We start from the raw sequence: 25,616 nt of genomic DNA, 5'->3' as shown, positions 1-25,616 counted from the left end.
CTGATCATGGGTGAAAATGTATATCCCTTCAGCACACAGTATTATCTTTCACTCGCCTTTCATGCACCACCTCCCACAGCGCATATGATAAATTCTTGTCTTTCTGTTTTGCTTTCACCATTCTTGCATCAAAGGACGTTTCTTCCTGCACTCGCAGGTTTCTCCTCTCCTGCTCCTTTCAAAGTCAGAGCAACTCAATCCTCCAATCGATATGGCCTAAAACAAACTCTGCTAAGGAAAACTGGCGTCTGCTGCAGAGTTTACTCGAATGCATATGTTGTGGCAGTCATGCTGCTCCCTGCATGTCTCACTGCAGGTGACGGCTCAAACCAGCATGACAAATGGTCCATTTTTCAGCCAGTTTGTTAACACGAGGAATAGGTTTAACATCAGCCAAGCTACTCATCCTCATATTTGGGGCACAGATGGAGGGCTGACGTCAGTGGGCCGTGATGCCTTCTTCACCTCTCATCTGCATTTCTGAATACACTCACTCCATCATGCACACACACACACACACACAAGACTGCATGTACAGTATCTGTATTGCAGGCGGTGGTAACTGGATGCTGGTGGTTTTCTGTCACATTAAGACTTGTCAGCTCCAATTGTTGCCTCCATAATTCTCAGTTACATGACATGACACAGCAGCCAACGCTGTTTTTCCTTTTTCACCAATCCGATCTCCTAGGAGACAGCCACCGCCTCACTCCTCGCCCCTTCATCCTCCTTACCCTCCCTGTCTCCCTCTTGATCTAACTTCCCTCCTTTAGTCATATCTCATTTTCTCCACTTTTATATTTAATCTCTTCTTCTATCCTCAACCCCCATTTTCATCCTTTTTTTTCCAATTTAACCTACCACTTTTCATGACCCTGTGCTTTTCCCTTACTCCATTATTACTGCCTTCATTGACAAAACATGCAAATACTGCCACCTGCAGGACATCAGCTGCAGCTCACTCCTGAACCGAAACCATAAAATCCAGCTCTATCAGCAAATATCTTCCCATTGCATTGTAATGCTATTTCCTCGATCCTAAGTACCACAGAGTGACAGCAGACCTTTTTCACTGAAGGCATTTTCACCTGTTACAGTATTGAATTCAGCTGCTTCAGTTTCAGGGTCCGGGTCTTATGCATGCTGATTCACTGTCACGTTGTCATGTTCACTGGGACTCTTGAATAGAACAGAGCCATCATTAATGTTATTAGTAACACATGTGCCCGCTAAGACAAGTCAAAATGTCTGCTGTGAAATAGACCTATTGTCTAGAATAACTTGTGAAGATAATTAATAATTTCAATAAAGATCATGATTTGAATGTGATATACAATTTTATTTAGGCAATAGGAGAGGTGTTAATATCATTTCTGACACATTTAAGGATTAAACACCTTCAACATGTTGCTTAAGGGTTAACTGAAAGTAAATTTGAAACCTTCTCCGACTGTAGCTACCAGGCTAGTTGTCTAAACAGTTTATTTCTGCAAGTGCTGTTTCCTTCAAGTCCAGTTTCCTTCAGATAACATCTTCATTCCCACACATCCTCAGAGGGTTCACTATTACACTGTCAGCTTTGCACACAAACATCTGTTCTTACTGTAATGTTACATGTTAAGATCCAAAGGTTTCTACAAGTACAAAATGTGTGAATGGAAATACTGAAGTATTGCACAAAACATTTCAGAATTTTCTCTTTGATACCATGTTGGATTTGAAGGTTTAACTCAGAATAAGTGTCATACAGAATTATACACAGGTAAAATATTGGCTAAAATGTCGACAAACAGTGTGAACAAATACCTGCATGTAGATAAGGAATGATTTAAGTGTAAAGCTGGAAACAACAGGCCAAAGTCTTTAGAATTAAAGTAGCTACTGTGTCATGTTATCACTCTGTGGAATCAACAGGACATCAGGACCCAGAAATGGAGCAGCGGTGAGTTTTGCTGCCAGAAAACAGATTGCAGTGATTTAGCTTAATGATTTAGATGTAATTTCCTGGCAAATCCATCAGTGAATGATATGATAGAGAACTGAGGTGTGGTCAGCTGCCTATCAAATACAATAATCACAGTCTTGGCAGTTTTTGCTAAGACTGCAGGTTCTGTAATTGACAACATCAAACAGTTCTCAAACTGCTGAGTCATGTTTATTTAAGGGAATCATGCATGGACTGAGCCAGAGAGGGAAGCAAACAGGAGCAGAGGGGGTGGAGGGGAGGAGTAAGAGACTCAAGCATGAGTGAGTGAGTGACTGAAAGACTGGGTGAATGAGTGAGTGAGTGAATGACTGAGTGGGTGAGTGAGTGAGTGAGAGAGTGGAAGAACAAGACCAGGGACCGTTTCTATTTATAACTGATTGTTTCTGTTGTTCTGTCAGCCAGGCGGTAGTGCAGGCTTCAGCTCTTCTCTCAGCTTGGCTGCACTTGTGGGAAATGACCCTTCACTTAATGCTTAACTGCACACACACATACACGCACACACACCATGCACGCACTCACACACACATAAGCAATCACCTGTACATGCACGCCACACATCTTTATATCATTTGACCACAACAGCCCTGGAACAGCCAGGTCACATGCTGCATTGTTGTATCCACAAATCTTTCTCACAGGAACACTGCAAGAGACTCACACGAGGCACAGTTACCTCCCTACCTCCACTCAACCCCTCTCCTTTCCTGGCTTCTCTACATATCTCTGATTAAAACATCTGCAGAGTCATTCTGCATTATTTTGATGAAACCAGAGGGAATTCGCTCCAAGTTTCCATATAAGGGCCCAAACTGAACCAGCTCCTCTTTGCGGCCGAATACTTGCTGGGTGAGCTGTCTCAGTGGAGGGCTTTGACTAAAACAGGATGGGCCAAGAAAGACCCCCCCCACCCCCACCCCCACCCCCCGAGACATACACACAAAACATACATATGCAGACACACATCCAAACAGTTTACAAGCACATATACACAGCCCATATGTCTCTCTTAAGCGCAGATGCATGCACATGTGCACAGGTGTTTTTGCTTACCCGTAGGTAGCCCCTCACAGTCAGACATGGCCAGAGAGAGAAGAGGATCAGGACAGTGTCTTCTGTTGTCAGCTGAGTTTCTGCAGCCTGTTGCTTCTTTTGAGTCTGTCTCTCCTTGTTCCTGCAGGTCAAACTCTCTGTTTTAGGCTCTAAGCTGCCAGGCTCTCTCTCTGTTTAGCTTTCTTTCTTAGCTTTCTTTCTCACTGTCCTCCCCCTCTCTCTGCCTCTCTCAACAATCTGACCAGTGGCCAGTGGACATGCCAATCAAACATCACACACTATGCTATTGGACAGTAAATTTGTAACCAACAGTCCTCCCTTGGGATACTGTTTCCCTTATATATGGCTGGCCTTCTCAGATATGGTTGCATGGACTTCCTCATAAGTCTACAACATGCATCTAAAGTAAAATTAAAAGAAAAAAGCTCACAAGTAGGCAGAGCCCCTTCCATACAAATTCACCATAACAGTTTCAGAGCCACAGTTGTTTTACAGTATAATTTCCTCCTTATCCCTTGAGCCTGTAGCAGAAAGCACAGAAAGTTCCTTATCCCTTGAGAGACAGGTTGGCCAATCATGGCGTTATTCCAGGAAAGCTCAGGGTTTTTTTTGGCAGTAGTAGCTTTGTCTTCCTCTGGGGGGCGCTTGTGTCTTATTGAATAGCAGCTTGTTCACATCAAGAGAAATCTTTTGTTGTCTAAAGTTCCTCACGCGGCCTGGATACCAAGAAATTTCCAGGGTCAAGTGACTCCATACTCACAGAGACAGCTAAACTTAATCTCAATGGTCTGTTTCATTTCACATAAAAAAACCAGAGGCCATGTTTCCGAGTAATTGCATTTGCTGCCAATTTCTTCTAAGTGCAGACGGACCGGCAGCAGAGCAGAAAAACAGAGTTCTCTCTTAAATGGAGAGACAAGATGTTGAGAGGCAACGTGAAGAAGAATCCACGAAGATGAAAAGCAGAGGACTCAAAGACAGCAGCCGGGTTTGACTCTCCTTCTAAGCCCTTTCATAACACAGGAGACAAAGAAAAGTGCCTGCCAGACACTTCATAATGCTGTACAGATTACTGGCCCACTTGAGTGTGGAAATGTTCCTCAGAACGTACTTAACGCTGTGCAGCTTTGATTAAACCCACAGCCGGTGTTTCCATACCCTCATTCCTGACTTATTCTTCAGCTTGCTCAGCTGACCCTTTGTCACTTGACTAGAGGGATTATCACGAGGGAAAGGTCCAGCATGTGACTGAGTGGGGTCGGATGGAAGACTTGTCCAGTGTCAGAGAGGTTAGGACTCAGCATCATGGACCGAGGCTATCTTGAGATTTTGAGAGAACACAGGTGATGAGATGTTGGAGGGTTTCTTGCTTCGTTATCTGTCCTCCAGACCTGTCCGTGACACCCGCCCCCCAACGTCACACAGCACCCCTGTTTTCACACCAGGACCAGCTTTGATGTTTGATCTCCAAGTCTTGTTTGCAGAAGAGCTTGAAGGCCCTTTTGCAAACATAGCCTAAACCTTCACCCCATTAAGACCTCTCGACCCCTCTTGCTCTGGCAAACAGAGAGTGGACCATGCACCACTGTGACTGTTTTTACTCACTAATGATCACATGCAATTACTTTGGCTGAGGTAATATACTCCAGAGTGTTCAAAATGGTGCTTAATTAGATTGTAAAGTAGTTTAATATGAGTTTTCGAGACTTGGATTCTTGCATTGGCTATAAACAATACAGTGTTTACCAGAAGACAAGAAACTAGGTTACTGGGAGGAAAAGAAGGAGAAAATCTCAGAACGTATTCGAGACCACTGCAATAACCTGGTTACTGTAAAAGCTGCACTCACTTATAGCTGGAGATTTTTACCACATACATTAGGCTTATTATCACAGTCAATCATGAATCGGTTACATTAACAAGAGTGATCTTATGTCACACACTCTATACAAGCCAGAATAACATCCACTGTCCACAGTCAATGCTGAAACGTTGATTTTAATTAAGTATGATAATAGATAAAACACAAAAGCTTTATCTTTAGTTAAATCCTGAGAAGGCAGGACAAGCTCTCATTTTCAATTGTGACACAATAAAGAGTGACAAGAGCATGAAAAACAGGTTGCAAACTAAAAGAATGCCACAGTAATAAGGTACTAAGAGCCATAAAAGGAACAATCAGGAGCAATTAAGAACCATCAAATTGTAGTAAAAGCTAATGAAATGTTAGCAGAACAGCCTGATCGCAGACTAGACGTCTAAGATCCCTGAGTGAGCCTGAGATGATGAGATGGTGATTGCAGGAACTGACCTTCCAGTGTACCATCGCATATTTAGTAAATAATTGAGTGATGGATCAATCAACATCAACAGGTTATACAGCATTAAAAGCACCATGTACATACTCTAGAGTGCAGGAAAATGTTTCTATATAATCAATAAGTGCTAACACCCGTACATGGAACACTGCAAACTGTAATTGTCATTGTTGTCAGCATATTGGTGAATAATTGATGAAATTAATGGATCCCTGTTGAACATGTTTAGTAAATTGTTTGAATTCAGAGGATGTTTTGCCTACATTTACACTCTTTACTCTGTATCTGTTTGTTAGATCATTTTCAAAATAATTACATGTGCTATGAGAAAGTAAATTGATTTATCAGTGGCTCATGTTGGTTTCCTTTGATAAATCGACTAAAGGGGCAGTGTGATGCTAACTATTATCTAGAGCAGAGGGAACATTGAAGTGGTAGTAATAATTACACTGTGATTTGTCTTGAAACCAGCTGCATAGTGACCATAGTGATTTCCATCAAAGCAAGTGCGGTGTGCTTTTCATGAGCTACTGATCCCTCTCTGTGTGCTCAGTTTAACCAGTGCCAACTTCAAATAAGAAATAAAAATAAATATAGAACGCTGCTTAAATGTTAATGAATAATCAAAAATCATCTCATCTTATATATCAATATGTGCATATTAATGTTACTCATCTTATGGTAAAATTATTAGTATTACTTTTAAAAAATTATGTATTCAATGGCCATAAATAAATAAAAAGTATTTCCTCAACATTTGAATTTACATCTCCTGAGTCGTTGTGTCATGATGTAAAAATACTCACTGTCTGATCGTGCTTCACTCAGTAGATGGTAGCCTCTCGAGCATGTTGCCCTTTCCCTTGACTTTATCTCTCTCCATCACTGTCTCTGTGCTAAAACACTCTCTCTTTCCATAGATGTTTTTCTTTCTCTCCCCTCCCCTTCGTCCATCTCTGTCTTCTTCAGTTGCTGTCTCACTCAACAAGTTGCTACCACTTTCTTCAGGTCACCTCTGCTCAGTGCACCGGCCTTCAGTTCTAAATGGGAGATATGAGTCCACCTTAAATTAGCCTACAGGTCTCCTTTATCACTGCCTGCTACAGTAGATTAGATGTGGTTTATATTAGTTGTTTTCCACACCATGTTGCGTGCATTCTTAATGGAACATGCTATTATTTAATGTGATACATTTATGGAAACATTAATTCACTGCAGTGAAATTTGTTTGCTTTTTAAAATCTGCAGGTTAATTTTTAGATTGAACACATCCGAGTGGTTTTGTATTTAGATGTCAGCAGTTTAGATGTGGGTCGTGTTGAATGTTGAATCTCAGTTTGTCAGCAGGTTGTGCTCCAACATGCAAAGTTCTTTCTGGGTGTTGGTGTGGTGTGTGTACTCACTGTGATTCAAAAGCTTTAAAGACAGTATTTCAAATCTCTGAAAATGACTAATAGATAAATAATTTAAACACAGAATAATTAAAGATTTAATTTTTTTTCCTCCAATTTTTGAGTATTTTACCTGATTTAAATTGAATTAAATTGTTTTAGAAAATGACAATTTAATTAATCAGTTCTCCTTAACTAGTTGAAAAAAATAATTAGATAGCACTCCATATGTCCATATGGACTATAAATCTGTTAGCTCAGCTGCAGATTTATGTTTCAGATTGCATTGTTTAGACTTTGTAATATAAGAATTTAAAAACAGTGTGCATATAGTGAAACATAATATATTTTTACAGGTTAGGACCACTGCAGGTGATGTTCAAAAGGGAACTCAATTAATATGCCTGGAAAGACCTCTAGTCTACTTTAACAGGTCTATGTTAATGATCCTCCCGTGGCAGCAGCAGTTGTGTATGCAGGTACTAATGAACTCTTAATAGCGTTAAATCTCGCAGCCTCTGAATGATTCCCCTAACTGTTTTATAGCCGTGTGGGCAGAACCCTAATTGGGGACTTGTGGCAAAGAGCTCTCTTCACAGCTCTCCACGGCTTTAACAACCTGCACAAGGCAACTGAAGCTGCACTTTATTGTGCCAAAGAGAGAATACATGCAACGTATGTAATTATAATTAGTTACTTGGTTCTTTTTCACTTCCGATTATAATTTACATGGTTAACTTTTACTTTCCTGTCATGTCAAAGGTTTTGCCCGTTCCACATGGGATTACAAGACACTGCTGTGTTCTGTTTCATGCATCAAAAATACAGCAAGACATTCTGTACTTCTTGATCATGATAAAGGGCTTTCTTCCTCGTCTCTCAGGCTTGTAAATCTGTGTAGCTGTCACGAGAAAAAACAAAAAAAAAGTGTCTGGACAAACAAGATTAGTAGGAGGAGAACGTTTGTTGATTGTGTGTAAAATGAAAAGGTCAAAATAGAGACTGAAGTTGTTTGTGTGTTAGAAGAAATTGGAAAACTGTATCAAATGAAAGGTCCTGAAGGCATGAATTTGTTTAATTTGGGTATAGTTCTGTGACTCAGAGGGGGGTCATGGTGTATTTCTGGTAGAGGATTAACTGTAGAGAAGGAAGACTTCCTCTGGCTGGGGGCAGTCGTCCCCCTGCTGAGAAACGGCCGAGGTGTGACGGAGGGGATTCCAGAGCACGCAACAAAAGGCAGGCATTTTGATTTGAACAGCAGTTTTAGTCAGCACACACACACACACACACACACACACACACACACACACACACACACACACAAACCACAGTTCCTGATCCTCAGCAGCCCTGCCCTCAGGTCTCAGCCAGTTGAAAGACGGGGGAAACTCCAGATGCTTCACAGCAGTTGTGGGCTGTGACTTGGAAAGAGAAGGCGGCAGTGGAAGACTGGCAGGAGGAGGACACACTGATGGAGGGTTGAAGTTATGTATGGAGTGGAACAGTTTAACAGCAGTGGCGGAGCCTAAATTAATAGTAAAGCTATGGAGGTTTTGGCCCTGAGGAGCAGTTTCAAGCAGAGAGGGAGGGCAGTGGCAGCAGCAAAGGGGGGCGGATGGGGTGAAAGGAGGTTCCAGAGACTCTGTATGATGGATGGACTGGTGAGGAAGAGAGGTGGTGGAGGGGGCTTCAAAAGAAAAATGAGCCAGACTGCTGCTGTGATGTAGAGGGAGGGAATGCAGGGCGGCAGGACACGTGGGGATCTCATAACCAAAAAAGGCTTTTGCAAGGCGACCCAAACACAGACAGTCAGCAAAGATAAAACACTGAACACTAAATAAAGTTTTGTTTAAAAGCTGGCTCTGATTTTTCTGTTTTTTTTTCAATGCTCCATTTTGGGGGCATACTGTACAGCACTGCAGCAATCAGTGTAGCTGTACGGCGGGAAACTATGCAGTGGGTCCATGGAGATGTCACTGGATACAAGGCTGAGCTATTACACCTTTCAAGATGCCTCTGTGGCTTTAGTGGTAGGCATAAACCTTTTGACTGGGGTTAACTTCAGGGCTTTTAAAACATGATCCAGCCAGCACCCCCCCGACACACACACACCCATCACAGACAGACAGAAATGAAAACCTCTCCTCACTCATACACACACACACCTACTTGCTCTGTCCTTTAGGGCCTGCTAAAGCCATTATGGCTCTAAAGGAGATTGTATCGGCTCCAGGCGGACACGCAGACAGACAAATAGTTAGTTAGACAGTTAGACATACAGACAGCGCCCTGCAAACTAAGACGCCTCTGTGCTCGGGACAGGCAGGCTAAATGTCTGGCTACTCTTCAGAGGCTCTCAGGTGTGACCGGCCGGTCTCCTGTGTACCGCAGCCAAGGCGGCAGACAGGCACAGAGGTGTTCTGTGAGCCCGGAGTCGAGTGAATATCTGCTCTATCTCTCCCGTCGCAGGCTGCATACGCTCCTGTGAGCAGCTCAAACACAAGCCAGATCTTCTTTCCTGCAGAACTATGCAGGCTTTCACTGAGTTAATGCATATTTTTAGGCTGAGCCAAGGTCAGACATTTTTGCCAAAGACCTGCCTGACACGTAATTTCTCCCAGCAGCTGCGGTTTCTTGCATCTGATGACTAACTTTGCATTCGAATCAAAGACTTTAGCAAGACCACAAATGCATTGCAGCAGGATTTTAAGAGAGGATGATGGAGGCTTTGGTTCTGAGCTTACTCATACACGTCTTTCGCGCTGTACTAACTCTGTTACATTGGTGGAGCCTGAACCCTAAGAAGAGGCCCTAATGTCCCCCTCCCTGCACTTGCACACACACACACACAACTCTTCCCTAAAATTGCTGATGGCTTGTTTTCATGAACATATATTATTTCCAGATGGAGGTCATGAATAAAACCCGACGGAAACAAGTCGGGTGAAACTGGAAACTTAAAAAAACAGAAATGGAGGGGTATGGAGCCGAGTTAAAAAAACAATCTTTCTCCTCCCCCGCTCATTCCCTGAACCTTTAGAAAAAAAACAACTTGTCAATTACACGGTTAAAAACAGAGGAACAGTGTACCACACATGAACAGCAATACCACATGATACCACGTTTGAAATGTTTCACCATGATACACATATAAAAACATCCCTAAACAAAAAAAAAATGACTATCATAAGAAAACAAACAAAGCAAAAAAAAAAAAAAAAGAGCTTAGAGCAGCTCAACCTTCAAACCTCCACACACACTTCCAGCTAAATAAACAAAATCAGGGGGGAAGAAAGGGAATACTTTCAGACTCAACAGAGAATACAAAAACTGTTCACTGAAGACCTCCTCTGGAACAACCGCCCAACATTGTGCTGATTCACCGACTCCAGACTCTCCAACAAAGCTGTATATGAAGAAAGACGCGTTGTTGTGCTCTGATTAAACACTATGTTCAGCTGAATAACCTAATGAATCTATCACACTTTACATTTGTGATGTGTTTCATAACATTTGAGCGTAAAACAACATGCGCACGCAATAGACAAAGCCAGAACATCCATTAGCTCCGTCATAAGGAGTGCCAAGACAAACCGGTCGGACATTTTCCCCTCCGAGCTGACGTGGAGGAGGATGAACCGCAGCTGTAAGATTCAATAAATTCAAGCTCATCACTGGGAGATATTCGAGGGCTGTGCTCTGAGTTATTGGTGTGAAGACTTTATTTGTGAATAAATGCTTTAAAAAAAGTAATTAGATTAAATTAAATTCCACCTATCAGCACCTCAAAAGCTCACAGATTAACATCTTATATCTTGTTTGTTTAATCCCTACGTGTAAATGACAATTAACCATTTCACAGCAGTGTTATGCACCACAGTATGTCTTGGGAGGGACCAGGAACGTCCTTTCTAAAATTGCATTACTTTTGGATAGAGCCGAGATAGCTGTTTCAGAGTCATTCCTATCTTCCCATGTTCCCCATGTAATGGGAACATGATGAAGGATCCTATGTTCTCCAGGTCCTATCTTCCCAGGGATAGGGTTAGGGTTTGGACCAGAACACAGTAGGAGTGTTAGTGTGTCCAAACAGAATATTGACTGGGGAACAGGGAACCCTGGGAACACGAATATGCTCCATGTTTCACTGTTTCCGATCATTATGCTAAGATAAGCTAAACGGCTAGCTATAGCCATGAATTTAGCTGGCAGATACTGTAGGTGAGTGCTATAAACTTCTCCCAACTCTCAGCAAGAAAATGAATCAAATCTGCGCCTTAACTTTGTAAAAACTTCAGTAAACCAACTAGCTGTTTCCAGACTCTGTGCTGAGCTAAGCTAAGCTAAGCTAATCATCTCCTTACGGTAGCTTCATCTTTACGGTACAGATGTGAACGTGGTATTAATCTTCTCATCTAACTCCCTGTAACAAACCAAATATGTGCATTTCCCAAACTATTCTTTTAACAAATCCAATATTGATTTTAGTAATGGAGTTTTTGTGGCTATCTGCCGTCCTTTCAGGCAGGTTTTAAGTCTATTTACTGTAGCACAGATAACACACATACTCCTGCGGGGGAGTATTTCCAAACTATTCAACCAATCTTTCTAGTCAGTCCTGCTGTGTTGGTCCAGTGAGTTGGGTTGGTCTTATCTAACGTGACTCAGACTCCTTATCTCCACAATCAGACTCCAATCAGCCTGCTTTGTCCAGACAACAACGGGCCAACATGAGGCAAAGAGGACCCTGAGGCCTCCCTGGTGTCTCAGCCATAAAAGTGTAATCTGTACACTGGGCATGCCTTTTCAAGTCAGCGGTAGTGGTATGGTTGAATGGCAAAGGAGTCACCACTGGAGCTTGTTGTGCAACAAAAAATAGTTTTTGTATTATTCTGTGATTCTTCATCAACTTGCTGATGAGCTTTAACATCATATAGTTTACTATGTTCGATCCGAAAAAAATAAAAAAAAACAGAATTGAGGATCAAGACTTAAATCATTGATTTTTTACTTCTTTTTAAAAGCAACAGGAAATGTGTGATGAGTGAGGGATGACATGTTACTAAGGTCTCTGGCTCGTATCAGGACATCACTGGTATTTAGTCTGCTCTTTCTCTCTGTGGCTGTGACAAGTCCTGACTTTACAAATCCTTCAGCCTGCCACCCTGCAGTCCTGCCCTTATCTCACCCGGCTCCTCCTGGCAGGCACAGATGGCAAGTCCATTCGTGTGCAAACCACAGGTTGAGCTCCGATTGTCCTGATGACTGCCTTTGTCTTACAGTAATGCCCCCTCTCTCACCATAACAAAGGGTCGGTAAATAAGCTCATTTACATGTATTAATTAAGGCTCATAATGAGCCCCGCATGACGGGGCATTTGAATGCATTCCTGTGGTATTGTGCAAACTTGCGGAGCTCCGTAGGTTTGCAGTCTCACCTATTCAGATGGGCTACTGATTGTAGCTGTGGGGGCACACCAGCAGATAAAGGATTTAAAACACACACAAAACCAGGTCAGTATACGCATGCAAGTCTCACCTCCCCCACTGACACACACACACACACACACACACACACACACGCACACAGGTGCTAATGAGAAATAAACAGACTGTTAGTTATAGTTAGACTTAAGTCAATAAAATTGCAAATGACCACAAGAGCAAAAAGTAGAAACGAGACATTTATATCATTACAAAATTGTAAAACTGTACAATTACAATAAGTGACGTATATAAAAAAAAAAAAACACTGAAGTGAATAATTTTTCATTGAAAATAAAAGTTTCACCCACAAGGTGCACATAAGCTATAATGCACAATCATGTAAGAACAATTACAATTCATTCGGTCATATAAATATTTATAAACTAAGCACTATAAACTAAGTTTACAAAAGTATGTAAAAACAGGCTGCTCTGGAATGGTTTTAATCATCTTTCTCATTGTTGGTGTGTAAATGCTTACATGGCTGATGCCATCTCATACCACAGCGCCGCTAAACCGGAGAACCATGAAAAAACAGCCACAACCTCAGCGCATTAACATCAAAGTGTATTTGTATAAGAGCTTGTTTTCTTTTCTCGTCCTCAGGCTTCAAACGCTGAGCTGCAACGGCTGTTCTTCTTACCTCTTTGGCTTAAAAATCCTACAACGGGGACCCAGCCTCACAAGGAAAGCCAACACACATGGCAAGTAAAGACAAGGTAGAAAAAAGTAAAAAACACGCAGAGGGCACAAGGCTCTCCCCTCCTTAATTGTACCTGAAGGGAAATCCCTTTAAATAGTTGTTGGCAGAGGCAGTGAGCTGGCAGGCACATCAAACAGTCACTGAGCAGAAGCCCTATAAATACATCACATTCACTTGCCTCACTTCAAATGCCTCCTCCTCGGCCCGGCCTCTACGTTTCTCCTGCAAATCCACAGAACCGAGCTGCGTTCAACGTGTTCACGAGGTGGACGCAACATTTGGCTTTGCTTCACATCACCGACTGCGTGTGATGCTCTCATCCTGCTCCATAATGACTCGACCGTAACAGGACTGTTCTGTTTGTTGCTTGCGTCACGCTGTGGACGTGTCAGGAGCTTTGGTTTTCTTCACATACACCTCTGATGTCCCATCAGGCACCAGATGACTGAAGCTGCTCCTGAAAGAGGCCAGGAGGCGACCTGCACAGAAAAAGAGCCACGTTCAACACATCAGCAGCATAGAAAACTTAACATGTTTTGACTTGATATCCTTAATAACTGTACACAGTTCAACATTCAAAAGCTTCACTAAAGATTAAAGGAGCGGCAGCTGTTTACTCAGCATCATGTGACAGACACGATTTACTGGGCAATTATACCTGTTTACTATAGAGCGTTTTCAGTATTTGAGGCTGATCTCATTTATATAACGAGTTTTAATCTGAAAAAAAAAGTGAGCTGGAAAGAGGGTCTTTAATTAAAAACTAAATTCAGGACAGATGAAAAGAAAGGAGGAATTCACGTGCGTCTTTACTAACCAGTCCACGTCCTCTGTCCCGTCAGAGTGAAGCTGCCGCACTGAGAATGGGAGTTGCAGATGTACGCTGCCTCTCTGGCGCTGTGGACCGACAGCACGCAGCTCTGCTGGCTGTAGGACGGCCAGCAGCGATACTCGCCGTTCCCAGAGGTCCCCATGCCTCGCATCACGGTGTAATCTAACCACAGAAGAGGAGATGCCACTTCAATACATGAGGCTACTGAAAGATTTTGAAGCGCTCTCTGAGGAGAAGATGAAACTTTAATGATCCCTGAGGGGGAAACGGATACTGTGCGGCAGCGAATGAAGAGAATACAGATAAGAACATGCACAACAACCCGGAAAACAGGTTGAAGGTGAAAATACAGCAGCAACTATAGAGCTCGTACTGTCTTGGAGGGTGAAAGATATATTGACTTATATTCAGCCTTTTTACACTGATTATAATGTCTAGTGGCCATTTGCTGGCAGTAGCAGCGACAGAAGGATGTGGTTTGTTGCGAACCTGTTCACCAAAGAAAGGCTGTCTTTTATCATGATACAAAATTACTAATAAGTATAAATTTACATAGGCGTGTGTGTTGTGAAAACGTACATATATTGCATATGGAAATTAAGTGAAATGTGCCTGAAAAGATAAATATTTTTCTATTTCTGAGCATGTACATGTTGACAAAAGGTTAATAAATGAACCTTCAGATTTACTTTTTCATTTTTGCTGCCAGTTTTTATGACAAGTAGGACTGCACTGAACAAAACTTTAATTATGGATAAATCTGCCAGTTGTTTTCTTAAGCCCCATTTGCAGAGTACGAGTATTGCCAGGGGACCTCGTGTGATTTAGAAATTACCTCCCCACATCTGTGTTTCATGCAGCACATTTGGATAAGCAAAATGTGTATTTTACTCCAATGTACTGACATTATCCTCCAGACATGATTGCGAGGCTCTGCCTAACATCCGTTTCCTGAATGACAAGAGCGACGAGCCTCCTGAACATGCACCGGAAATGCTGTCAAAGCTTTCATTTCATAATTGCCAAGACAGAGTCCATAATTCTCGACCAGGAAAGGAAAAAAAGGTGCAGAGAAAACAGAAACCTTGCAAAAAAAAAAGAGAAAAAAAGAAGACCAAAGAAAAAGAAATCAACAAGATGCTGTTTTGCAGAGGACTACAGTTATCACATGACCTCTGTGTTTGGCAAAATGGTTATGGTTATTTGTGGTGGGATTTTTACTTTACAAATTACAGACATGGCACTGGAGTAAGATCATAGATGACGTCCACAATTATTACAAATTACTCGAGGTCCGAGTCTACTAGTAGATTAATATTACCTGTCTAGTATTACCTAGATACCACAATAGGGCTTGTCTGTAAATTATGAGAAAATGAAAAAAAAAACTTCCCAGAGACCAAGATGACGTCTTCAAATTGCCTGTTTTGTCTGATGAAAGATGGTATATTTTACACTCACCAGCACAAAAGAAATGAAGCAAATCCTCACAAGTGAGAATCTGGAACGACCTGATTCTTTACCGATAAATTGATCACCAAATTGTTTTAGCAAAGACAGAAGAAGCTTCTACATCTATTAGAGCCTCTGTGAAAAGAAAATAACCTCAATTTGACTCCATTTTGAGCTTTTCCCTCACAATCTGTTTTTCCACACTGAAAAATCACTTCACCTCTCTCCTGCCCAACATTTACATTGCATTCATCATTATAACTCTTTCAGACGTCTTGTGGATCTGGCCTTAAATCATCTGCTACACATTAGCAGGAGCCATGAGAAAGCAGCATGCACACATGTGCCTGCACATGCACACACACACACACACACACACACACACACGCATGCATGCATGCACGCACACACACTCCACAACAGGACAAAAGCCTCGTCTATGAGTCCGTACGGAGGAGGCACACTGTTACAAACTGTTAACCTTCTTAAATGGCAGGAGCCGGTGTGTGTGGGGGGGTATTGTTAAGAGGAAAAAGACACGAGGATCTGCCTTCTGGGCCCGAGAAAAGGGAACAAGGAGAAGGAGTGTTTCGAGGATCCTTCTCAGGGGAGAAAAAAAATGAGGTCTGCTGGGGAGTGAGGCCTCAGCTGCTGAGACAGAGACATACAGTATTAAAATAAGCTCTAAATGTTTAAGAAGAAGCTCGGGAAACAAGCTTTCCTTTCATAAGTATAAAGAATATTTAGGACAGTGCTCAGGACCTAAATGAATTTACTCTTTTCCTTTTAGCACATGACTAAATTCATACTTGCAGCAAGAGCCATTTTAAGAAACTACGTCGTTACCAGATTCTGGCCTCCACCTTCGTACATGATCTCAACGGTGGAAAAGTTATGTCCACATTACCAATGAATCTCCATCTGACAGCAATTTCATTTTCACACACACACACACACACACACACACACTATTATACTGATTTCGTCTTTGAGCTGTGTTGCCATTTGGCTTCTTTTATCAGCTTAATTTTGTCTTTGGCTTCAATTATAGTTTTTTCTCTTTTGAGGGGAGGAATGTTAATGAGTCTGTGTGTCAACTGCACAATCTTTGATTGTTTGTTTTTCTCCACTAGTTGCTTAATCATTTAAAAACTAAACTTTGGGAAATACGCGGATTTGCTTTCTTTGTATGAGTTAGATGACAGATTCTCTCATGTCTATGCAACATGAAGCTAATGCCAGCAGCTAGTTAGGTTAGCTTAGCATAAAGACTGGAGACAGAGAAACATTCTAGCTTTTCTCTGTCTAGCGGTAAAAAAAAACCTACCAGCACCACAAGCTCACTAATTAACCCATTATCTCAATTGCTTAATTAAGTGTAAACAGCAGTTCACCACTTTATGGCGGGTTATGCGCTGGTCTATTTTTTGTCAGGGACAAGCAACTTCCCTCTAAAATGGCCTTTGGACAGAGACAGGCCTGCGGTTTTCCCCATTTCCGACAGGCTAAGCTAACCGGCTGCTAGCAAAACATACAAACTAACATACGAACTAACTCTCAGCAAAAACAATAATGAAAAGGAAAAGTATTTTTTTTCCCCAAAATTATGCTATAAATGTGTAAAACTAAAGCAATCTAAACCATCCAGCTGCTTCCTGTATAAATACAATTGTTTTGGTTCGTTATGTGCTGGACTTTATTTTGACTAATGGCGGTAACTTCCTCAAGAAGTGCAGCCAGCAGAGGCTAATGCTAATGCTAATTAGTGAGCCTTAGAGGTGTTGGCACGTAGATTTTTTAAACCTTTGGACAGAGTCAGGCTAGCTGTTTCCCTGTTTACAGTGTGTATCATACACGCTTAGCTTAGTTTATCATAGACAGTGTATGATAAGCTAAGTGGCTGCTAGCTGTAATTTACCTTAGCAGACATATACTAGAGTGGTATTTATCGTCTCATCTGGACAAGAAAGTGAATACATGTACTACCAATATGCCAAACTATAAACTAAACCAAACTAAGCTAAGCTAAATTGAGATAAACTAGATTAAACTTAACGAAATTAAAAATGTAAACAGGCTTCCTCCACCGAAAACCACCTCTGTTTCAACAAACCCCACAATATGGTGAAATAACACACGCACACATTCTTTTTAAGGTCTTATCACACACAGCAGCAGCAGCAGCAGCAGCAGGGTTGACTCATGGCACCTCCTTGTTAAGCTAAAACATTCCCTCCTGGTGTCAGCCTCAGCGCCCTGGCCTCTTTACCCTGAATCTGTGATTAAATTCACAAAGCGCTGCTATATAAACAGTCCAGCATCTGGGGGACGGAAAATCTCACCACAGGAACGCAGCCAGTCATTCTGTTATTAATATTTCATAGAGCTGAGAGGAACGGCGGGAGGGGTGATGGGGCAGCAGTGGAGTGAGTGGAGGCGAGTTCAAGGGAGAGAAAATGAAGGACTTTCACTGCTTATACTGACAGAATACAAAAGAGGGACAGAAAGTTTGCTAAGGAATTACTGAGTATAACTTTTCTCTAAAGGCGAAAATGTGTTCGCTAGATTTTTTGTATGAAGAATGCAAAAGTCAGACGAGAAGTTCGCAAAAAATCTCCATATGACTCAAAGGCAAACAGACCAAACAGGAGATTTCTTGTGTAAAGAATAACTCGATGTAATCCCAGCACTGTTTTTTTAAATGAACGCTGACTGTGCTCCCTGAGCCAGAGACATGCAGGATTAATCCCACTTTGTTGGTCTTGTCCTCTCATTCCAGCTGCCTAATAAACCTGTCAAAACAGCCTGAGCGGGAGAAACACCCCCTTTCATTTTTTTTGAGGATACAAAATGAAAACAGAGGTGTAGACTGAGTTTTCTCTAAAAGGGGGGGGAATAAAAAAAAAAGCCAAGCATTCTCTCCGAGAAAAGAGCCGACAAGAGGGCCCACTGTACTTCATAAAAAGCAGCCTTCATTCCACGAGCTCTTACCTCTGATTATTGATGGAGGCAGGTTGTCCAGGTGCAGGCCAGACTTATAGAGGAGGAGGATGTGTTCAAAGGCCTCCAGCGTTTGATTGATGTCAGCTTTCAGCTCCCCTGGACACACACAATGCATTAAATCTTGTAAAAGATCTAACCGACTACAGGCATAAAATCATACTCATCCACCATGTGATGATTTTTTCCCCCCTCATTTTGTTGAGATACGTGTGATCTCAGCACAGAACAAATTGTGTTCGTTACTATACATGCTTTACATGTCATGAAGCATCTTGTCGAGCTCATTAAAAGAAGCACTTAGGGCGAGGCGTGTCATTACACGACTGAAATGATGGAAAGATTTGCTTTCTGATCTTCAACAGTTAGCGTCGCATCGTGTTAAGACGTCTCTCCTCCTCACCTGTGGAGTTCATGATGTGGTCTACCAGGTGTGTGAGCCCGGGTGGGGCCTGGTGAGGCAGCAGGTAGGTGAAAAAATACCTGAGGCAAAGACAACCCATTCAGACGCACAGAAAGACAGACAAGCCCCATCGCATAGTTCCCACAGAACATGTCTTGTCTCACACTGGTGTAAAGGCAAACACAGTCCATAAAGCTGTCAAAAATCTGAAGGCTTTTTAAGCAGAAAGCACTTCTTTTTTCCACTGAAACTACCAATTTATTCATCACACCTCCCTCCATCAAACCGCAAATTTCCTGCTGTACGTCTTCACTATCAACAACATTTTAGATGTCAGCTGAACCTATATTTAAGTAATCATCCTTGTAGCTGCTAATCTATCTATCCATCACACGTCTATCATGTAGTAAAACTGTCGCTTTTCTTACCTATAGGCGTTGTAAATGTTCCTCTTCTCACTCAGGCCCTCACACACTCCCCGGGCCGAGCACGGCAGAGTGAAATTTCTGTGTGGAAACTGGAGGGTGCAGTCTGCGTCTGTCTGACAGGGGGTCTCCTCAGCGCTGGCGTCATCCAGGTCTGTGAGCTTCAGCTCGCCGGACACGGTGACAAACTGTCGGGGCTGGAAGTCCAGCAGAGCCACGGAGCCCAGAGGAGACTGGGACAGGAAGTGGAGGAGCCTGACCAGATCCAGGCACACCTGGGAGGAGATCAGACATGCCACAGCCTGATCAGCTGGATTGATGACTATTTGTGCATTTAAGTGCACAGAATTGTAGTAACTTTCATAACCTTGTAACTAGACCTGAAAGAAAATTAAATGAATGACAATTATGATCGATTAGTAGTTTATTATTTATGGTGCAAAGCAAAAATGCCAAATAAAACTGACTCCAGCTCTCCAGTGTGAAGATTTGATCATTTTTTGTTATTTGTGTTTTGTACTAATCATTCGGGCCATACAATAATTACTAAATTAGAAATACCTCCTCATGGTTATATGACTCCGCTAACCAGACTCATATGATTCATGCAGCTAAGACTTTGAAGGAATTTGATGAAAGGTGTCTTTCTTATTGAAATGGAAGTTATCATTATGTTGACATGTATGATTCCAGTGAACAATTTCCAGTTAGAAAAATGTTGTCTTCACTTAGAGACTGTTTTTACAGAGGAGTGCAGAAGACTGATAGAGAGCTTCATCACACGAAGCAACGGCATTCAACTGAAGCTTAGTATCAGCACTTTGCACACACCTTCAACCCGACAGCACAGACGATCTGTGCAATCAGCACAGCTTCAAGGTGGACACAAACTCAGTATCTGACCAAATGTGAAACATGGTCACAGTCTCTCCTTTTGAGTTATGGTGTTGAATAATGGTCAGAAAAGTGTTTTTGCAGAACATTATGATGTCACAGTGAAGTTGACCTTTGACCTTTTGGATACAAAATGGCATCACCTCATCATTTTACCCTGTGAGACATTTGTGTGAATTTTGTGTGTAATTGCAATTACTGTATGCATTCTTGACTTATGGTCAAAAATGTGTTTTGTGTGGTCACAAATCTAATCAAACAGATGTCTCCACCCATGGCTGTAAGCCGGCGCAGTGACTGACTGATTAGTCATTCCAGCCGTTAATAACTTGATTGATCCAATTTTTAAAAAAGGCTGATAAATGAAAACAGATGTTGGCCGCAGCCCTACCTGTAGCTCCAAAATTTGGTTACATTTTTTTGTTTCAACAGAAATTGGAGGATTACGTGGCTCCCTTTGACTTTTTGTCAAATAAAAACCTTTAAAAAATGTTGAAATAACCAAAACTTATTGTCACTCAAGCTAAAAATTGACTTGTTTTCTTCCTGAAAAGGTCACACACTGGACAAAGTAATTAAATTTCATTATATAGCTAAAAACGGCAAAATATAAAAACCTGCAGCCTCACAAAAACAGTGTTATATTGCTTTTAAGACGTTTCATCGACCACATTTGCAAGCCATTTCCTGAGACTGTTTTTATAGTACTCTTTAAATCCTATAATAAAAACAGAAAGAGAAAATAAGTAGGCTACTAGAGGAAAAATAAAGGCATTAGCCACGCACTGACAGACCATGAAATGATCCTGTCACACTACAAACATAGCTGCAGTGTTAGCTCATGCTCCGAGTCTCCTGGACGTCACTTGGAGGGATCGAAGTGCAGTAATAACAGGGCTGGGTGAAACCAAACACCGCTGGATTACTGTAGCCTGCGCAGATGCACTGTAGCTGAGAGGGGCCGAGCAGCTCGAGGGGGGTATTATGAACGGCTATTTGGGTGATGCGGCAAAATGAGGCCCATAGTTGAGATGATACTCGCAGACTGTGATGTTACTTTAGCTAATCCAAAAACAAAGCATGCATGCTCTGGCATATTTTTTTTCTCTTCCATTCGGCCTTTCTTTCTCTTTCAAACACATTCATGCGTGAACACACACACACACACACACACACACACACACACACACATACACAGTTGTGTTTCCAGAACTTCTGGGAACATTACACAGATATACATTCATTTCCTGGAGACTTACCCTAACCAAAACCAGAACCACTACAAGCCTAAACCTAAACCTAACCCGAACCTAACCTCAATATAACCTTAACCCAAGTCTCAAATCTAAAATTTAATGATTTACATTATGAGGACATGCATTTTGTCCCCTTAACGAAGACGAGTCCCCACATTATGGCTGTGTAAATAGATGTATGTCCCCACAATGTGAGTAATACACACACTTGGATCCCTGCGGTGTTAATTCAGCCTCTATTGACTCCCACTGTGAGCATACCTGTGATGGGGGTTGACTAAAGCTCTGTCCATGCGTGTGTGTGTGTGTGTGTGTGTGTGTGTGTGTGTGTGTGTGTGAGTGAAGGATGAGATGACATTCCTAGCCTGCAGTGGATTAACTCCAGGACCCATCTCCATTCCAGCCACGGCCTGATCAAATACACTGAGGGACAGATGTCGGACCTCCAGGAGTTTCAAATGTCCGCCTCCCTCATCTTTCAACCGTCATCTCTCCTCCCAAAAGCAGCAGGCAGGCTCACACACACACTGTGTGCAACATGTGTGACTTTCGGACTCACAGTGTGCAGCGTTGCACAACGGATGAATGGCAGAGCATGCCCATCAACAGCTGGACGAGGAGAGCTAACATGCTTACCCTGAATCTGTCCTCCCAGGGACTCTGGAGCAGCTGGATCATCTGGAGAGGATTCCCCTGCTCGAGAATGACTGTGACTCTTCCTCCCTCTCCTCCTCTTCCTCCTGCATCTCCCGCACAGTGACCTTTGAGCTGTGGAGTGAAGAACAACTGTGGTTAGTCACAGTGGTTTAAAAAAAGGATCATTAAGCTGCTGTTTGTTTTCACATTTCAACTCGGCAGAAAGGAGCAAAAGAATGTGTCTAAAAGTTCTGAGCGTATGAGGAAATTAAGAGGACATGATGTTCTGCCAAAGGTGCTCTCAGCAGCTCAGACGTGTGTCAGTGAAATCACAGTAGCCCACAGGAGGAACGTGCTGTGTGCATTTGAGTAATAAATCATTGAGCCGTTGGGGCACACACCACCGTCACACGACTACCAGAGGTGAGAAAGAAACTCATCCGCTTCTTTCAAACTAGTCCTGAATTGGGTTGTAATGGTTTGAGTGAATAAGCGCAGGGGGTTTCAGATGAAACCAGGGATAGCAGAGAGGACAGAGCCACATTGTCTGCTCCTGCCAAACTGGACCCAGAGGTCAGAAGAGGGTCAGTGAATTTAATTTAATTACATGGGAAGGTCCTGCAGAGCCAATGAGGCCTTTCATCCAGCTCAGTGTGTGCGAGACAAAGGAAAATGTGAGCAGTGGTACATGGATTATGGAAAATCTTAATAACACTCCAGCAGCCGCACCAGTGTTCAAACGTGAGCCTCTAATGCCTCACTGTCTTTAATTTTGAAATCTAATACATTGTCTACAATGTTGCTGTGGCATTTAAGCATGAACCGGAACTCCAGAAAGTTTTTAAAAAGTCATTAAATGTGTGCACACCAAGCAGACAGAGGGAGCACTTTACCTTAATGACGTTTGGATGCTGCAGCCTCTGCAGCAGGACTATTTCTTTCTTCAACTTGTAAGAAACGAGCTCGCGGCAGCCTTGCGGGTCTTTAAAATCCTTCACACACTTGCCCATGTCTATGCCCTGCTCGTTGACGAGCTTCAACGCCACGGGCTGACCTCCGGCTAGATTCACTTTGACAACCAGTTTGGTGTATCCAGACCCGAGGACCTCCACCGCCTGCATGTCCACCAGGGAATCACAATCCAGTTCATCCATATGCGCTTTCCTGGAGCCATGCGCGATCTCACTCCACAGACTGTAATCCAAAGTCGAGTCTAGCGCTTGGTCATGTTGAGTAGAATGTCGACCCTCAACGAATAGTTCGTTTTCACCATCCTCATCGGCTGTAGGTAAAAGCAGCGGAATAATTTCTTTGCGCCTCTCGTTCAGTTGGTAAATCAACGCCCCGCGGAGCGACGCGAACTCCCCCTCATCACCAGCGAGAGTTGCATTGGAATAGTGATATACTCTTGCTCCAAACTGCTGCACGCTGCTAATCAAGAGTGACACCAGAATAGAAAGAACCACGAAAGCCAGGAGGGCAGCCGCGCGTAAAGAGTTGCCCATCCCGGCCATTTTCCTCGCGTGGCACGGCGAAGGCTGCTGGGGAAAGAGACGCACAGCCGCCGGCTCGGACGACCGCTCACTTCAAGTGAAAGGTCTCCTGACTTTTCTGCGTGAGACGGGATCAGCTCCTTGTTTCCACCTCCCCAGGAACTCCCTCTAGAGGTGTGTCCTGTGCGCTCGTAACTTTACACCCGCTGAACAACTTTGCAGGAGGGCTCCGGGTCATGTTGTCACTCAATCCGCGCGTCAAAGCGCTTTCCGCAGCTGATTTCACAACAGCAATCACAGCGTCTGCGCTGATATTAAGAAATGCAGCGGCGGAATATTGAAATACATGTGTAATTTAACAGACACACGAAAACTGGAAATGAATCAAAACCTGTTTACATGTTAACTTATATTTCATTACAAAATAATGAGGTATTTTTAATTTGTATGCTGATTAATTTCATTCCAAATATAAGATAATGACAGTGTTCAACAAAAAAAGGCCATTTCTGTGTTCATGTATATTTTACATTATTATGGAGAGACAAACGGACTGCTCTCACCTTCAAAATCTGTCCAACAGGTGGCAGCAAAACCCCTTTTCTCTTCACTCATAACTCCCTCAGTTCCAGAAACTGATTTATTGCACTTCAGAAACACTCCAATGACATTTCACAGAAACACATGAGTCTGCTCCTTGTTTCCACACAGTCCTTTGCAGTGTATCCCCTGTTGTATTTGATATTTATCCAACTGTGTTTATTTCACAGCTCTTCAGGCAGCACTGAAGCTGTAATGAAGTGTTTCCCTTCGCATCTCTACTCACTACGCAGAGATCTGCCACAGGAAATTACCATGGCTGTCACCTCTGTACCAGCCAGAAGCCAAGCCTCTCATTACATGTGTGTCTGGTATCCAGTTTGTGCCTGTTAGGCTTTGGGTATGTGTGTTTGGGCGTTTTTTTTCTTGTGCATGTGTGTGGCAGGCTGAGCAGTGTAAGTTAATCAGTGTCTGAAGTCAGCGAGGCATTCGCCGTGTCAGCTGCAACACAGGCTGTTCACTAAACTCCATGCCAACCACCAACACAGCAGGCCTTTGTTGAGAGTGAGGACAATATTGCACAAAAACACTGGAGCATGAAGATCCTAAAGAAAGTCAAAGCTCAAAGGTCCACTTAGTAGCTTTCAGAGCTTTCAGCTGCACCCTTTGAACATGAAGGATAAAGCATTTAAAGCACATTTAACAGCTCTGAATCAGTCAGATGAGACACTTAATCTACCCGTTAAACTATGTTTAAATCAGTTTTGAGCATTGTGACTCACTGAAGCACCGATAGCTATGAATTAGGCTTCATTATTGAGATGAAACTAAAGATATCCCCTCCACTGTCTCTGCTTCTCATTTAAAACCATGAAACAGGACTTTTATCTCTCCCACAAAACTTTCTCACACCCTCCTTTTCCTGATCCTTGCCTTTTTCCAATAAATCATTTCCTTTTTTTTTCCCTGGTGGCCCCTCAGACACAAGGGCCCAGCGCCATGATTCATATTTACAACTATAACTAGAGCCAGACCAGCGGCTGCCTCATTAGCAGCGATCCACACAGGTCTGCTGTGTCACAGTTTCTCCTTTCTTTTGAGCCGGTCGGGTTTGGCTGGCCCTCACGTCTCTTAAATACTAGCCCAAAGTCATGTTCTGCTTTCTTTTCTTCCCTTTTCCTTCCTCTCTCATCACCTCATCTCTTGGGAAACAGTAAAACTACTTTTTTGGCCTCTAGAAATCAGTGTCAAACTGATGTAAAAAATGTGTACTTAGTATAAAAAAGCTAGGAACACCCTTTTGATCTTCCGTTCGCACAATCCACATCTGAACCAGCTCAACGCTCGGCAATTATTTGTCTGAGTCTCTTTATCTGCAGAGGAAAGAACATTTATTAGAGGGGATTTTGAAATACCACTTAAAGAGACTTAACTTTGCCCCTGTTTATAATTGTACTCCACTACATTTCAGAGGGAAAGGCTGTACAAACGTCACTATGTTCCAATGAGTGCAGTCTTGAAACACATGATAATAAGATGTCAAATTACAACACAGTACTGCTTTCTAATAAGTCATCCCCTATAAAGCGTTTATAAATGATTGCTTTATTAATGCTCAATTGATCATTTACTAATGCCTTATGGATCAGTTATAAGCTTTTGTTGTTTTGTTGGGTTTGTGAAAAATCCCATTGCTCTTTGGTAAGAATGCAGTAATAAAGTCAGTAAACCATTAACTGTTAACATTATT

At 42.5% G+C, this 25,616-nt stretch overlaps 1 protein-coding gene across 1 annotated transcript; it reads right to left on the bottom strand.

Moving 5' to 3' along the window:
* Nucleotides 1-12,417: 12,417 nt before the first annotated feature.
* Nucleotides 12,418-23,534, bottom strand: pkdccb (protein kinase domain containing, cytoplasmic b). Its single transcript, XM_076748013.1, has 7 exons — nucleotides 22,727-23,534; nucleotides 21,834-21,965; nucleotides 19,051-19,322; nucleotides 18,623-18,702; nucleotides 18,211-18,318; nucleotides 13,753-13,929; nucleotides 12,418-13,414 (listed from the first exon to the last, which is right to left on the bottom strand). The coding sequence occupies exons 1-7, from the start codon at nucleotides 23,345-23,347 to the stop codon at nucleotides 13,308-13,310; spliced, it is 1,497 nt and encodes a 498-aa protein (XP_076604128.1). The 5' UTR covers nucleotides 23,348-23,534; the 3' UTR covers nucleotides 12,418-13,307.
* Nucleotides 23,535-25,616: the final 2,082 nt, after the last annotated feature.

This window comes from Chaetodon auriga, chromosome 14 (genome assembly GCF_051107435.1).
Source record: "Chaetodon auriga isolate fChaAug3 chromosome 14, fChaAug3.hap1, whole genome shotgun sequence".
Classification (NCBI taxonomy): Eukaryota; Metazoa; Chordata; class Actinopteri; order Chaetodontiformes; family Chaetodontidae; genus Chaetodon; species Chaetodon auriga.
Note: the sequence above shows the minus strand (reverse complement) of the source record. Positions and strands in the feature narration are given on the sequence as shown.